This window comes from Apus apus, chromosome 7 (assembly GCF_020740795.1).
Source record: "Apus apus isolate bApuApu2 chromosome 7, bApuApu2.pri.cur, whole genome shotgun sequence".
Taxonomy (NCBI): domain Eukaryota; kingdom Metazoa; phylum Chordata; class Aves; order Apodiformes; family Apodidae; genus Apus; species Apus apus.
The window spans coordinates 1,895,973-1,911,972 of record NC_067288.1 but is presented as its reverse complement, the minus strand read 5'-3'; the positions used below and the strand labels follow the sequence as shown (position 1 = coordinate 1,911,972).

General features: G+C 43.9%; 1 protein-coding gene across 1 annotated transcript in view; it reads right to left on the bottom strand.

Moving 5' to 3' along the window:
* NIBAN1 (niban apoptosis regulator 1) overlaps positions 1–16,000 on the bottom strand; it is a 65,950-nt gene that overhangs the window by 35,425 nt on the left and 14,525 nt on the right. Inside the window, exons 2-4 of the mRNA XM_051624377.1 lie at positions 3,437–3,567; positions 1,936–2,067; positions 1,229–1,343 (exon numbers count right to left, since the gene is read on the bottom strand). Coding sequence (XP_051480337.1) covers positions 1,229–1,343; positions 1,936–2,067; positions 3,437–3,567 — 378 coding nt within the window. The remainder of the gene's footprint in view (positions 1–1,228; positions 1,344–1,935; positions 2,068–3,436; positions 3,568–16,000) is intronic.

The window sequence follows — 16,000 nt, the reverse complement described above, 5'->3', positions numbered from 1 at the left end:
AAAATGTCCAACTATTTAATTGGATTGCAGCTGCGAGAGAAGAGGCTTTCATGGCAAATAATGCCAGTGGGCAGCTCTGGTCCCTTCCACATAGAGACCATATAGGAGCCTCAGGTCTCCCATATAGAAATGACCTGCATTAGATGTAGGAACTGCAGCAGTTCCCCTGCCTGCAGGGTTTCCATGCACAACTGCAAGATGGCCTTATGGACTGTCACTTCAAACCCCTGAAGCTGAAGCAAAGAAAGCATGAAGGATCTCCAGTTTCACCTGAGTCACTGTGCACAGGGATGCTGTATGACACTACCTGTGGGTGACTGAACACAGTCTTGCCTCTGTGGCATGCATCGAGAGCCCAGCCACAAGAGGTTCAACTTGGAAGGTCTTCAGCACTGCACAGAGGGGGAGAAGAGCCACAAAAGAGTAACTGGACCACTCTTTGTGAAGGGAGTGCCAATGGGGAAGCCCAAAGCAGCCTTGGGCTGCTCCACATCACTCAACCCCAACTCCTGCAGAGCTGTGGTGACACACAGAGGACACCATCAGGCACTGCTGCCCCATGTTACCCTCTGACCACCCTACGCCCTGGGAAAGGGGTGTTGTGGGGACACCTCCCAACAGTCATAACTTTAAATGGTATGAGACAGGACTTAAAGAAAAAAATCCTTGTGTACATGTTACCCTTATCCCTTTCCTTATGTGACATCCCATTTTCCAAATCTGACTCTGCAACATGAAATCTGCTCCCTTAAAGCCCAAATTTTCTCCATCTTTGTGGAGTGGGGTGGGGGTAGACAGGATCACAGCAGTTCCCAGCCCATAAACAACACATTCAGCAGCAGCAGCAACCTTCCTGCCCTCTCTGTGGGACTTATTATCAACTGTGAGTCAACCCAGGCAGCTGGCAGCTAAAAATGGAAACAAATAAACCAGGAATACTAACAAAGTCCAGGAACAATGGTGGTGTGGTTCCTGCCCTGCTTCTGCTCAGCTTCCAGCAGCTTTGTGCCGGGATGCTGGAAAAAATAAGGAGCCAGCATTTGTCTGAATATGAGCTTACAGGACCCTCTGTCTAAGTCCACCCTGGGGCTGTGTTTTGCCTTAGGAATTGGGCTGGGTGCATCTTCTGTTGCCCTGTTCCAAAGTCTACCCTGAAAGCCTGCCCAGAGAGGGTCTGCTTGGAGAATGGGGCCTGGGGGTTGGCAGTGAGGCTTCAAGCAGGGCTTACCAACAGGATCAGGAAAATGTGTATCAGACAGCAAATTGTAATCCTCTTCTGAAGTCAGAACTTTGCCTCCTGCAGGAAGAACATGGTATTTAGGGCTGGCTCCCTTCTGGTAGGCCTGGAAAGTCAAGAGACAGGGAGTCAAAGAGAGATTTAAGGAGCAGAAAAACATAAAACATGCAACATGTTGACAAAGCTAATGTATGGGCATGTTCCCCAAAGGGAAATTTTTTTGTCAGACTGAATTTTGGATTCCCTAGACACAACAAATCTAAAACATCCTTAAATGTAAAAACCATATTTAAAAACATCCTCACAGTGCTTATCAGCCACAGTGAAGAGTCCAGGACAGAAGGGAGGGGAAAGGATGAGATTTTCTTCTAAGCCCTGTGTGTTTGATTTGTCAGCCAGGACTCGTTTGACTACAGCAGCTGCCAAACAAAAAGCTTCATAAAGAGCTTCAACCTGAAGCCATCCAAAAACTGCTACTGAAAATCCAACTGCAGAAGCACAGGGGCTTATTACACTGACATACTGCTCAGAAGAGTTGAAGGCACTGTTAAAACTATTTGCAAGTTCTTGCAAACGAGTGTGGCCAACTCAAGGTGCTTGGTTGTACCCTCAGCCATCCCCATGGAGCTTCCAGCCAGCTCTGCAAGGCCAAAGTGTCTTTGGGAGTGCAGAAGAATGTAAGAGGAAGAAGAATTTACCTCCTTAGTCTCAAAGCAATCCACAGTGTAGTCGTTTTTGATAACAACGTATCGGTCCTTCCACTTCTTCAGGTCCTCAGCAAAATGCAGCACCTCTGCCTCGTACAAGACTGTCCCAGCTTCCAACGGGGGCTGCAGAGACAGTTTTTGACATCTGAAATTACTCTGGATTACTGACCATTTTGAAGCTTTTATGTTTAAATTTCCATAAGACTGAGGGCTCTTAAGTCTTCAGACGCCTTTTGGAGTCATAAACATCTTTCTAGTTCTCTCTGATACATCACAACCGAAGTCTTGTAGCCTGAGGTGAGCAGGCAGAAGAGGAGCTCTGAGTTCTAAAAATACTTACAGATTTCTGAGATGGAGATGTTCTTATTTACCCTTCAGTTGGCATGCTGAATGCAAGATGACTTGGAGTTCATCATCTCTCATTTTCCACTACATAACATCTACGAAACATTTCATTGATGCAGCAAGAAGTCTTATTATAAAATAGGAAATTATTTTCCATTTCTTCATAACACCTTTGAACCTGTGCTCTTGTAACTGATAAGCATCTTTCTGAAAGACACAGCTCTTCTATTATCTCACCTTTCACATCCCACCTCATTGCTTTTGCCTGTTCATTTCAAGAGCATTGGAAACCCATGATTTCCACAACAGCTGACAAAGTTAGATTTCTGTTTTAATATTGAAGGCCAGTTCTCTGCATTTGCCTCTAATAAAGAGACTTCTGTCTCTCTTTTTGTCTCTCCTCCTCTGATAAAAAACAGCTCTCCATAGCTCACTTCACAGAGGGGGTCATTGCCACCTTCTTTATGGAACCCTGTAGCCATGACTGAAAAGGTTACTTAAGTTTCCTACACACCCTTTTGCCCTGGATGTCTGATCTCTGTCCCAAGATTCTTTCAAAACCCTGAAAACAGCAAGAAGCAACTACTTTTGCCCAACTCTGCCTTGATGAAATGCTGCTTTGTACCAGAAACTTGTGTCATGGTTCTTCTCATGGCTGAGACAACCAAACAAGATGAATTTTCAAAAATAAATTTAAACCTGCACTCAAATTTAACTTTTCTCCCTAAAACCTCACTGAACCAAATCCAATGGCTGCACTTGCAAATCTACTGGGTACACTTGGGTTATACGTAGGAGTGCACATATAAAATGTCCTAGATACACGTATTCAACTATCAAATATAAGAAGCTGAAAAATCTCTTCTGTACTGTGCTCGTAGACATAGAAACATTTCAAGAACTGTACAAATACCTTAGGTTTGATTTTTAGAAGCTCTGAGTATCTGTAATGCCTATTAACTTTACCTGGGGGCATTCAACCCTGGGAAAAACAAGAAAACCAAGTGCAGTCAGTGGCTGGGACACTTCCAGCTCACGTTTTCCATATGTTATGGGTATCGAATGTGTGATTTAAATGCATTAATTCTTCCATGCAGGAGAGCAGAGCTGCATGGCAGCTTGAGGATTAGCTTACATGTCCTCCTACCTTGGTTTTCAGGAAGCGGGACTGGGAATCCCGGTGCTGCTCCAGCTCCTCCTGCACATGCCTGCAGAAAGTCACCGCGTACTGGCGTCGGTAGTGCGGGCTGAAGTTCTTGATGACAGCCTCTGTCTTTCCTGAAACAGAGAGATTTAATTGGATTTAATGTATGTGGGTTCAGAAACTCATGCAAACCAAGGCAGCTGGCAGCAGCGAGCCACGTTCTTGCCCAAGCGTACCAAGGGCCACTGGCTGCACAGCAGGTCAGGAAGCCCTCAGAGGTGCCTTCAGCTGCTGTGATAACCAAGCACAGAGGGAATCTGTTCCCTGGGTTTTGGATGCTGTTCTTCTTTCTAAGAGTAGGCAACACATAGAATCATGGAATGTCTTGGGTTGGAAGGGACCTCAAAAAGTCATCTAGTCCAACCCCCCAACAATAAGCAGGGACCTCTCACACTAGAACAGATCCCAAATCCATTTCTCTAAGACAAGATCCCTGGGACATACATACAGTAAGGTTCTCACAGAAAGATATAGACAAGCAACACTGGCTAGTGTTTAGCTCTAATAGCTAATTTTATCACACAGTTAGATTTTAGATGTCAAAGCTCCTGCAAAGGATGTTCCTAGGCTTGGGCACTGCAGTCTCTTCTTTGTTTTAATGTAAACAGATACTCAGTCATGCTGCAATAAACACTAATCTTGTATTGTCTCGCTGTGATCAAGATCTCATCAGGAGCAGTAACAGCGATAAACACACTGACAGTCTCATTTCTGGGAATCTCAAAGCAATTTACAAGTAATTAACTCATTAACCCCATCAAAGAAGTAATAATGCTTTACGGACAGGGAAGTGAAGGCAAAAGTTAAAGCCACATGCATGTACGTGACTCCAGCAGTCAGTGGCAATGCAAAAGCCTCAAGCTGGACTGTGATCTAGATGACATCCAGACTGGCCAGGACACTGGAGAGATCCCTTTTCTCCTTGCGTTAAGAAACCCCATGACAAGGGATTTTTCTGAGCATACAACAGAGAAACAGAATTTCACACCTCCAGCAATTATGATGCTTTCAAAATCTGATTTTGTTCTTCTCAGGGGGAAAAAAAAAATCATTTTTTCTGAATAAGACAAAAAAACCCCACAACAGTTCCCAGTCTGTGATTTCTTGGAGCCATCCATTCAGCCTCCTGAAGGGCCAAAAAGGGAAAGCATGATGATGTTCCCAGACTGATAAACTCCTGCCAGCCACCCACAGCACTACCACCAAAGGGGACTGACAGGGAGTTCTCAGGATGTTTCTGTATTTATACAACAGGCTGAGTCTGCAGCAGCTATGATGGAATCAGAGAAAGGTCTTGACAGATTTGCTCTTTCAAGCATAGAAGCACAGTCCTTCCAAAGTAACCATGCAAAACTTCCTGGATTAGTACTGATTTTATTGCCAATTCTCACCAAAAGATGAGGTTTAAATGTCAGTGCTGTTCCCAGAATGTTCATGCTTGCTTTTTTTTTGGATCTCAAGTAATTTTTAAAACAGTTAAAGAAAGAGAAAAGCTGTGGATTGTTATAAGTGCGTGGGATTTTATGGGAGAAAGTGTATGGGATACTCTGCTGTAGAAGATGCTGTGGTCCAAGATTTACCACTCATGGCTACCTCACTTCCATTAAAAAACCCCAGATACGTATGGCTAGGACTGCCATGGAAAAACAGGTGGTTTGGTAAGGAGTCTGCAGAGATGAGCAATAGCAAAAGATGTAATAAGGTGTTTATTTCAGGTCCAGCTCTGATTTGGCCCTAATGTGGGACATCATCAGGCTGCCAGAGGTAATTTCATCAATTCAGATAGCCACAGTATTCAATTCCTCCATAATCTACATTGCTATCATTAAGTGGACGTGCATGCAGAAGAAAAAGCTATATATGCAAAAGAAAAAGGCCTCTGCTGCTCCCATTTGATTTTCAGTTTCATGCACTGAATTTGACACATCCCTCAAGTCTAGGGACAACATCGACACGACCCTTCATTCCAGCTACTCCCGTGTAAGCAGCTCGGAGAGGTGAGCTGAAGCTTTCCCCTTAAGCACCGAGGGGATCACTGCCTTCAATAAAGCTGAGAGCCCCTTTTGCCCCCTTCCAACCACACACCACAGTCAGGGAACAAACCTGCTGCCCCTTGGAGCCGGGCCCAGCGCCAGAGGAGGCGGCTCAGCCACACTGGCAGTGTCATTACACCAAGCTGGAGGGACACCAGGAGGTCACGTTAGGTTTTCAGATATGCAAATTTTTCACATATTTACTTCTGGAACAGCACCAGGTGAATATCTGGACTCCAACCCACCACTCTGAGGAGATCAGATTTTTTGAGACCTACTGTTTATAGGATGTGCTTTTGTATAATAGCAGGATACCAGTGCTGCTAAAGCAGAAAATCCTTTTAAAATCTAGCCTGCTCTGGGCAGAGGCAGAAACTTATTCTCCAAATAAGGACAAAGCTTCCCAAAACCTTCTTTATAGCATTTTTTTTTTCTTCTGGTCCCAGCCAGCAGTAGGATGTTGCTGGCCCCAGCCCCAGTGGAGTTTCCTGCTCAGGGTTTGCCCCTATTTTCCACCATGGCTTTTTCTTTTCCAGCTTGCAGCAGCCTCTTAATCTGTTACAGAAGGCTTGGGGACACTGGCCCTCACTTGACTGCTGCCTGCATCCTGCAGTAAAAATTTGCAGAGGAAGTGGGACAAAGAACAAAATTCTGGTGTTGGGAAAAAAAACCTCAACAATCACAGGAAATACCTGTAATTTTGGCAAAGTCTTTCAATTATGCCCAAACCAGCTCAGAAGTGTGATTCTTCAGTGTCAACATTTCTTAGGTCAGCTTAAAGTACAGTGATCAAAAAGAAAGGAACTATACAATTCATAATATATATTAAGTGAGAAACATTTAATCAATGTGATTTCAATGTGCAGAATATATTTACAATAACTAAAACATGAACCGAGGAGCAAACGTTTCCTGCTTTTAATTCCAGTCTTTGCACTATGTGTAGCAAAGGTTCTCTGTACTAAAAACGCTATTCCCTCTTAAAATCAGAAGAAAAAGGGTTTTTGAAGAGGTTGTGAGTGGCACTGCAGAAGGAGGTGGCCTTGCACCACCCGGCTCAACAGGAATTGCAGCGATACCTGCGGGTGGGAAAAGAAGGGCAAGGACCCTTGGTCCATTGTTCACAGATGGATCTTTTAAACTCCTTTGGTTTACAGAAGATAAAAATATCCTATCTGAAAACAAACATGATGGAAAACAGTCATGAGTAACAGAAACTCTTCTCAGAAAATGGTAACGTGGGGCAACTGGAGATAAAGCACTCCAGGGCAGTTGAAAAATGAGTTCCCCTCATTCTTTTCCAAGCTGAGCGTGGCTTGCTCAGTCCGAGCTGTTTACGTGAAGCGAGGCCAACGTTCCCACCCGGCTGGTCTGGCAGTGGTGCAGCTCCAGCCTCTGTAAATCTGATCTGAAACCCAGCAGCTAGATGGATGTTTATCCTAGGAGAAGACATAATCTGATCATCTCCAGTAGAAGCCTGCATGCAACCAAAATTACCAACAGGAAAACAACCACCCTTGCACTTGATCACATAAGTTTAGCACAAGTTGTGGCACAACAAATGTCACTGCAGTGAGAAACAAGAAGCATCTGCCTGTTACCCCACTGGAAATAGGGAATCCTCCTCCAAACTTGTTTCTTCCTGCCTCTCCACTGCCATTGACCCTCCTAACTGTGAGTCACCTATGCTGGACACTTGCACGTAACTCCAAGTCATCAGACCCACAGCATGTCCTCAAATACCCAACTTTTTATTTTGGATTTCATTGTTTCTATTGAAACGAAGTGACTCAACATTTTAAAAAATAAGGGCACTGTTTGTTAAGTTCTCCCACAATTTCTGCTGGTGTAGCTGTTGGTTTCAGCCTGGTGGGACGGCAGCACACAGCCTGGCCATCTTGCCCTGCCACCCTCCTCTGCTCAACAATGTGTTGCCAAATGGCCAGTAGGGATGCAGGTCAGGAAAACTCAGAAGAAAGGTCAGAAAAACAATAACTTCTTGGCTGGCGTACAGAAGAGATGTCGCTGAGACTCACCAGACTTCAGCCATCTGGAAATTAGGAGGAGAAAGGGGTAAGAACTTGCTATAAAAGTTGTTATTCCACTTTAATATTGGTGTTGGGAGGTAAGATGACCCTCCCAAGAGTCACAACATAACCATGGCCCTTCCTCTTCATGGCACAATTGCTTACACTCAGCACCCTTCCAGTGGGCTTTTCAAAACATACCACAATCAGTGATACAAATTCCTCTGGAGGTCTACGGGTTTTTATCTTCTTAAGCCATTTAAGCCCATTGGAAAATATACTTTGTGTCCTGAGGGACATGAATTGTAAAAAAAAGTAGATTATTCACTGTATCAAAGCAAACCCTAGACCCCAGAAAACTAAAGGAAACAATAAGCATTGCTCATGCTGAACACCAGTACAGCCAGCACTTCAAACAAGTGTGAAGGATTGAGACAGAACAGGAATTAATGACTTTGCCCTTGTATTTATTCTACAAGGCCACAAGCAAAGCCATCAGAAGTAAATATGAAAAGATCAGTTGACCACACATACCCACATGGTGCTTCACCAGATAGAAGTGGAACCCACAACTGAAGATATGCTTTTCAGCTATAAACTGTGAACTATACTGTGTGCCTTGTGTCAACAAATCCAGTACCAATCTTTGAAATTACTGCTGTCCATCCATCCATCCAGATACACAATCTTATTCTCACAGCCCACCAGGGTAGCAGCAATGTGAGTTAACAAAATAATTTCAGTGCTCAGCTCACAGGTCGACTTCATCCCAAGTCCAAGATAAACACAACTGTGATTGAGATAAACATGTAAAATTTTAGATGCTCTTCTTGAGCCATGTGAATGGGCAAAGCTGGATATCAATACCAGCAGCTCTGAAGCAGGTCGGGTGCTCGCTGTGAAGGGAGAGAAGCTGCCTCTGCTGCAATCCTGTGTGTGAAAGCCACTCCTCCTGAATTCACCCCTTCATTTCAAACATCACTATCACCTACGAACAACATCTGGTAAGCAGAAAGCCTGTAAAAGCAAATGTCTTTGGCATGCCCTCTTTAACCATGCCCACCACCTTCCAGTGCTCTGGCACACGTAACAATGCAGTGGGAATTACCAGCAATTCCCTCTTTCCTACAGTTCTCTTCCTTGTGCAGTACTTATGGTACCACCCAGGGATCGTTGAAACCTACGTGCTGCTTTATGCTACACGTACAGGGAAGCAACACGAAACACCCTGGTGTTGAAAGCATAGCTCAGTTTGATCTTTATTTATAGAAATAGCATTTCAACTCTTTGTGGGTCATGACTTCACACCTGTCATGAAAAAATGGGATGCCAGACCCAAATCCCGCGTTCTGAATCACCCCTCTGCACGTTTGTTTGCACTTGCTCAGCCAAACCCAGCAGCTCTGGGGTGGAGCTGCCCCTCATCCCCATGCTGACATGATGAAAAGCAGAGTTTGCACACAATAAAATATCGAAAGCCATCATTTACTCAGCCTTGGTTTGTATTAATGCAGACAACACTCATTAAAAACTTAAAATGCTGTAACTGCCCTTGGCATGCACACCCCCCCAAATTATCCGTCTGCCACGGGGACAGTGAATTGCACTGGTAAAACTCCAGTTAGCCACCCAAAGCTCAGTCCATGGGAGAGAATAATACCCATTGCACTTCAGGTCCTCCTCTTTCTAAACCTCAGGATATATCCAGCTTCTCTACAGGACAAGTGGGAAAGTCAAAGCTATCCTGTGAAAAAAAGATCAGATTTCTTCACAAGTTTGCCAGCTGAGGCCGAGGGTGTGAAATCTGCTGCACCAGAAGGGAAGCATCTCTCTGAGGGCAACCTAAACAAACAAGTTTGTAAGTTCACATAAACTTGATCTGCAGCAAAGGAGGAGCCAAAAATAACAGGCTCTGTTCCAGCCTTGCAGATCTCCTTTTCTACAATTTTGGCTCTTCCTCAAGTGCTCTGCTAAGCAAGGCTAAACTTTACCCCAAGCTGCACAATTATCCCATAGATTTCAATAGGTTTACATAGCTATAATGTTCTTTGTGGGCAACTTCATGAGCAGCTCATATTTCAGAGGTAGTTGACAGACCTGAGACAGACCTCATACACTCTAAAAAAAGGCCTGTCTTCTTAAGAGCAGCTTGTGATTTAACCATGGAACCTGCTAAGTTAAATTTATTCATTATACTACCTCATTATAAAAAAATGCAGACCAAAATACAGAGCACTAATCCTGCTTAAACAAAGCCCATCTCTCTGGTCAAACTTAGAGACTTATCCCTACAGCCATGCACACCTGGAATGGAAAGTAGCAGAGACATGAATGTTTGAAGAGTTGACTTCCAGCTGTCCATGCACAATGTGTTTAGCTGGGACAATGGATCTAAGCTTCGCTGGGATTCTTCCACTGTGGGGTACATGTTCTCCTTCAGCACATGCACCTCATGGACACAGCTTTCTCCAGCTTCTTCATACCTTCTTCCACACATGTCACCACCTCTGTTCTGGGGGAAATAGATGGAGAACATCTCCATCTGGAGATGTCTCCTGCACAAGCAGCTCCACCAGCACTGCAGAGGGGAGAGGCAGTAACCACCAGGAAGCCACTAGGAGCAACATCACTCTCCCAAACACACAGGCCTGGGACAGCAGATAGGGAAAAGAATGGGAAAGATTTGAATTTTAACCTTAAAATGCCTGAATTGCACCTGTTGAGAGCAGGCACCCCAGTACAGAACAGCAGGGACCACCAGCTGGCAGCTCTGCTACATTCCCCTCACTGCATCATTACTTAGGGGAGCAACAAGACTTCATGAGTTGCCTTTGCACTTCTGTCAGATTAAAAAAAAATCCTAATAATCACAAATTCCATAAAGGCCAAAGCTTGTGACTGATCAAGCAGAAACAAGCCCAATGCGAGCCAAGGGTTTGATTAACACCATGTCAGATAAGCTTATCCTTCAGGCTGCTGAAAGTTATCCTTTATTGGTAACGGGGTTAGAAGCAGCAAGGCTCTGTCTAGAAACAATTATTCACAGTCAAATTTAACAGGAATAAAGTCTGGCAATCCTTCATTTATAAGCTTATTTCACAGCACCAGAAAAACTAAGGATTCAGTAAAACAAATGAACCCAAACTAGCTCCTGGGGGGCACAAGACACTAAACTATGCTCTGCATAATCTGGGGAAGGTCGATTGTTTTCAGGTTTGGGTGGGGTTTTTTCTACTCCATGAGCCACTAATGGGGAAACTGACATCTTGAGCAGCTTCCTCCTCCCTGATCTCAGCATCACATTACGTGTTGTGGCAGCTCATACAAGAATGTGTCTTGGGAACATTTTAACAGCCTTCCAAAAATGTAAACCAATGCCACATCACCCTTTAAATCAGGGTGCTGTAGTCTCTCTTCCTGCCCTTTTGGGTGGCAGGCTTTGCAACCAGTTACTTCACTGTCCAACCATCCCCAGGGTAAAACAACAAGAACCATTCTCATGTTGGAGGTACTGATAACAGAAATAATAATCACAAAATTCCAGCTGAAGGTTTTTCCATACATGTGGGTATTTATGCAGACACACACTTCTGCACAAGATTAACGCTGTGCAATGCCTGGAGCATGCTCATATTGATCCAGGAGGTATTTTCACTCACTTTTTTTTTCTTAATTCTTTTTCCATACTAGATAGGTCTATTACAAAATTACTCCAAGGTGTACATGACATTGTACATATGTATGAGTACACACACATCTTGCTATGTGGGACCTTGTTTATGCTGAGGTCACCTAACGTTAATCTTAATCTCCCTTTATTCCCTTTACCTTGTAAATCCTTTCACCACCAGTCTAAGTCCTAGATGGACTTCAAGTGACTGGGTTTCCCATGAAGACGTTCCTTTTTAAGCACTGCAGCAGGAGGATGTTATCCCATGGCAACATTTTATTCCATTTCTCTTCAACAAATACACAAGCCCCACAAAAAGGAGAAGGGCTCCACGTGGGTAACGGAGTTGAGACTACAGGTACCATCAAGTCTCCTTTCCTTACAAGTTTTCTCACCTCATTTGGCTCCCATTTGCACTGAAAATAAGCAAATGTCATTAATTGCAAAGGACAGTATTCCAGCTAGCCTGTGTGCAAAAAATATTTAAGAACAAGATCAAACTCTAAACTAAAGTAAACAGAGGCCTCAATGTACAGGTGTTTCTTTGAACCGCTTTCCAACACCATGGCCACATCTTGTAATTGACTCACAGGGAATCACTGCAGCCTCAGAGCTCACCTCCTGGCCATTCTGAACCCCAAAAGACCAACTGGGCAAGCACACAGATTTGTCAGCCCGACAACTAGCACCACGCAGATTCCTGAAGCACTGACCTAGCCCAAGGCCATACACATGTCACCAGTATGCTGGTCGGGATCATTTTCCAATTTCACCTCTTTTTCTTAGCTTGTGCCAACACCACCTTGCCTTGGTCCCCTGCAGGGCAGTGGCCATGGAAGGATGTCTGGAGGGGGACTGCAAGGAACACACAGATCTCGCTTCTCCCTGTGAGAGGTACATTGAAGGAGCAGGCTCAGAGACACTCTCCTTCCCATTTCCAGGCTATGAGCTTTTGCTGTTGCAGTCTCTCAGGCAACCTCATCCTGTGGTCTTCTAACACATTGCTTTCTTGGTAACTATGTATTTATAAAACTGGATCTCTGCTACAGCATCTCAGGAAGTTCTTTTAAAGTCAAAACCACAAAACCACTGTGCTGCAAACTTCATTAAGCAGAGGAGGGAAAATAACAGATGTGTATTCACACAGAAAAGGAGGCAGAATTATTTATCCCTATTAGATCACAGAATCATTTTGGTTAAGATCATCAAGTCCAACTGTTAACCCAGCAGTGCCAAGTCCACCACTAAACCATGTCCCTCAGCACCACATTTACATGTACAATGTCAGTTGTAGCTGACAACACAGGTGGTTCACATGGACAGTGACAACTCTTTGGGAGAGACAAGAACCAATTTTATTGCTCTTCCCCTTTTTTTTAAAAAGGACCAACAAATAAATATAGATATATATTATAATTAGAGCCTCTAATAAAAGTTTATATTACAGGAAGAAGAATATGCAAATGGCAGTCCAGAACCTGAGGTGCTTTCTTTACCCACCTCTCACTTTACTTTGCTTGGGCAACAAAAAAGCAAAAATACTTCATTTGGAGTGAATTTTCAGTCATTTGCTTCAGGTTCTCATTAGTGTCATGCTATAATACTGCAAGATGAATGGAAGGAAATTTAATTGTTGTCATAGCAAAACTTGACTGAGGAGAAGATGGGAGGACTCACTTTATAAAGCCTACAAGTTTGAGTGAAGCATCATTTCAAGATCTCTTTAATATATCATATATTTTGTTGTTAGAAAGCATGGTGATAAAACAGGATCACTTCCTGATGCCACATGGACTGTGTTGGCCATGAAGATGCTACAGGAGGAATTGTTCAGGGCTGACCCAACCTACATGACGAAAGTGTTGTTTCACAGCACCACACCATAGGGTGCAATCTCACGATCCCAGCAGACAGCCTGTGTGCTTGCCCTAGTAAAGTCAGAATTATTCACTATGACTTTAAATAACCTGCTTGATGTATGTATCACATGTATTTTAAAAATACTTCCATCATACTGTCCATCCAGATGTACATTCAGCAGCTGCAGAACAGCACCCAGTGTCAACTCGTGGTTTTAGGCTGGGAAAATGAATCCACAGATAAATGTTTCTTAGTTCTGGCACTTCCAAATGATTTTTCCTAATCTTTCCATGCCTTAGTTAAGCAAAACTAGACAAATTCTCCTTGCTGACAGTGTGTTCTCAGATTCAGAAAAGTAAGAGGCTGGATGGGGCTCTGAGCAACCTGATCTAGCAGGAGGTTTCCCTGCCCATGGCAGGGGGTTGGAACTAGATGATCTTTAAGGTCCCTTCCAACCCTATCAAGTCTATGATTCTGTAAGATAATAACCTTAAACACATTTACTAAATCACAGAATCACAGAATAGTCATGGTTGGAAAGGACCTTGCTTTCACACTTTGCAAGAAATACTTCCAAGCATTAAAGGGTCTGTACTCATGTAAACAGAAGTCTCCCCTTTTACAACCAAACTCTTCTCTGCTTCTCTGTGGATGAAAAGATCACCCAGGCAGCAAAACCACACTGTACACTGAAGTTTTAATTCTGCAGAAGAGATGGGAGGAAGTGTCAGCATCTTATTCTGTGGGGAAGCAGGTTCATTGCAGAAAAGCATCAGTGATGGTTAAAAATCTTACTTAAAAAGCGTATGATTATTACACGGATCTGCTCACCAAACCCCATGTAAAACTGTGAATATTACAGCTGGGGAAAGGAAACTACAGCTCTGCAATGCAGCAGAGAAGCTTTATAACCCAAGCCAGTTGAGAAACCCCAAGAACACTGCTTGCTACTGCAGTACCAGAGCATTAACCACCTGGATCAGGGGAGCTTCAAAGCTATGAAAATGCCTGGCTTGACACAAGGGGAGGAAGACACACTGATGCTCAGCTGAAAACAGACCTCAACCGAGTCTCCTCTCACCCTCCAAAACAATCTTGGTCTGAATATGCCTAGTTTTCCCACTCACACTTTACTCAGACTATACTCCAGTGGCTGCTGCTGCCCAGAAGCCCCATTCTGCATTAGGACCCAGCATTTTGCTGCACTCCAGCTGTGAAATGGGTGCAAAGGGAACAGAATTGGCTGCAGCAGAGCAACGGAGGTTTTACTTTCCCTTGCAAAACCAAGGCAACTGCTTCAAAAGCCCCTGCTAAATGTAGTCCAGGGCAGAAGCAGAGAAAATGAGACAAAAGGGTGTGAAAAGAAAGTAAAGACCAAACAATCAGCAGAAGGGAGACAGTCCTCTGACTACCTAGGGCTTCTCAACACAGGAGACCTGCCAGTGGCCTCCTTTTCCCTCTTTTCTCCCATTCAAGGTTGAGCAACGCCATAATTAAGATCCCAGTATTTCCAAAACACTGTAGAAGAAGGGAACAAAGTGATTCAAATGTTTGGGGGTTTTGCTTTTTTCATTTTTTTGCAAAGCTAGAAGGACTCATGAAACTCCCTTAATCATTCCTTAGTCGGCAGAGCTCACGCCTTTGATTCTTCCAAATTAAAGTCAGGACCTGACTAATAAAAGTATACCTTCTGCTAGCAAATTAGAATCAATTCCTTAAATTTCATCCTGAAAAGAGTTCAAGTAAAAGCAAAGCAAGCCCCAACTTTCTGCTATTGCAGCAGTATCCAAGATGAAGGATTGCCTTCACAATCACCAGGTCTGCTCTTTGTACAGCCAGCCAGTGTCAGCAATCCAGGCCTCCAGAGGCAGAACTCCCAGGTCACAAGGCCAGGGGCAGGGGAAATTAAGGAAAAATAAAGGAAAAAGAACTGTGTTCAGAAAGAATTTGATGTAAATATAACAGAGGATGCACATAAAGCAAGACCTTTACCTTACAGCCACTCCTATGCTGGGTTTTAAGGTCTGATTACTCCTTGTCTCAACAAACTTCTGAAAAGTATTTATTTTCTTTTCTAGACTTCTACTTTTAGCCATAATCCAGAGAACTGCCAGAGCCCTGCTGAGTGTCTGGCTGGGCCTGGCAGACAGGCACAGTCAGTGTGGCTTGCTGTGACAGGAAGGTGGTGGCACACAGCTCTGCAGCTGGAGCCTCAAAGCCCTCTTCTTTCCTCTGTGGAGCTGGTCTCACTGAACTCCACTTCTATATGGTGGGACCAACCTCAGAGGGGTTTCAGTCCAGCCACTTGACACTCTGCCAAGGGGTGTAAATCATTCTTCTTCCGACTGGATGAGTTTCAGTTCTTCAAGTGCTCGTGAAAGCGTCGCTGAGAAGACAATAGGGTTAGGGCTGGTGTTTGTTTTTCCCATTTCTAAGAAGACTTCCCTGGGAAGAAGCACCAGTCAGCTATTGTCTCTCTCACTAAACGTGTGTTTGAGTCTCCTCAGCTGCTCAGCTCTTCCGCCTCCATGTTTCAATGCTCCTTCCTTTTTGAAAAAAAGAGATAAGTTGCCTCATTTCCTCTCCATTTATCTTTCACATTCAGAAGAGTTTGTGACAACACAAGACAACTTGAAAAGAAAAAAATCAAACCCACCTTCTTCCAGGGCTGTGTTTGCACAGTAGGACCACAAGAGCTTCTTGCCTTGGAAAAACAACCAGGCAAGTTATTATTAAGAAGAGGAAATTTGCTCCTCAGACCTTATTTGGAAGTGGTTTGGTGAGAGATAGTTTACAGTAACCTTGTGCCCCTCGACATCTTCAGCAGGACCTCCATGTACAAATGTGCCAAAAGTACTTGCCCATAAACCATGACTTGTGGGAACACGTAACTGTGAAGTTTTTAAGGCCTGGCTTT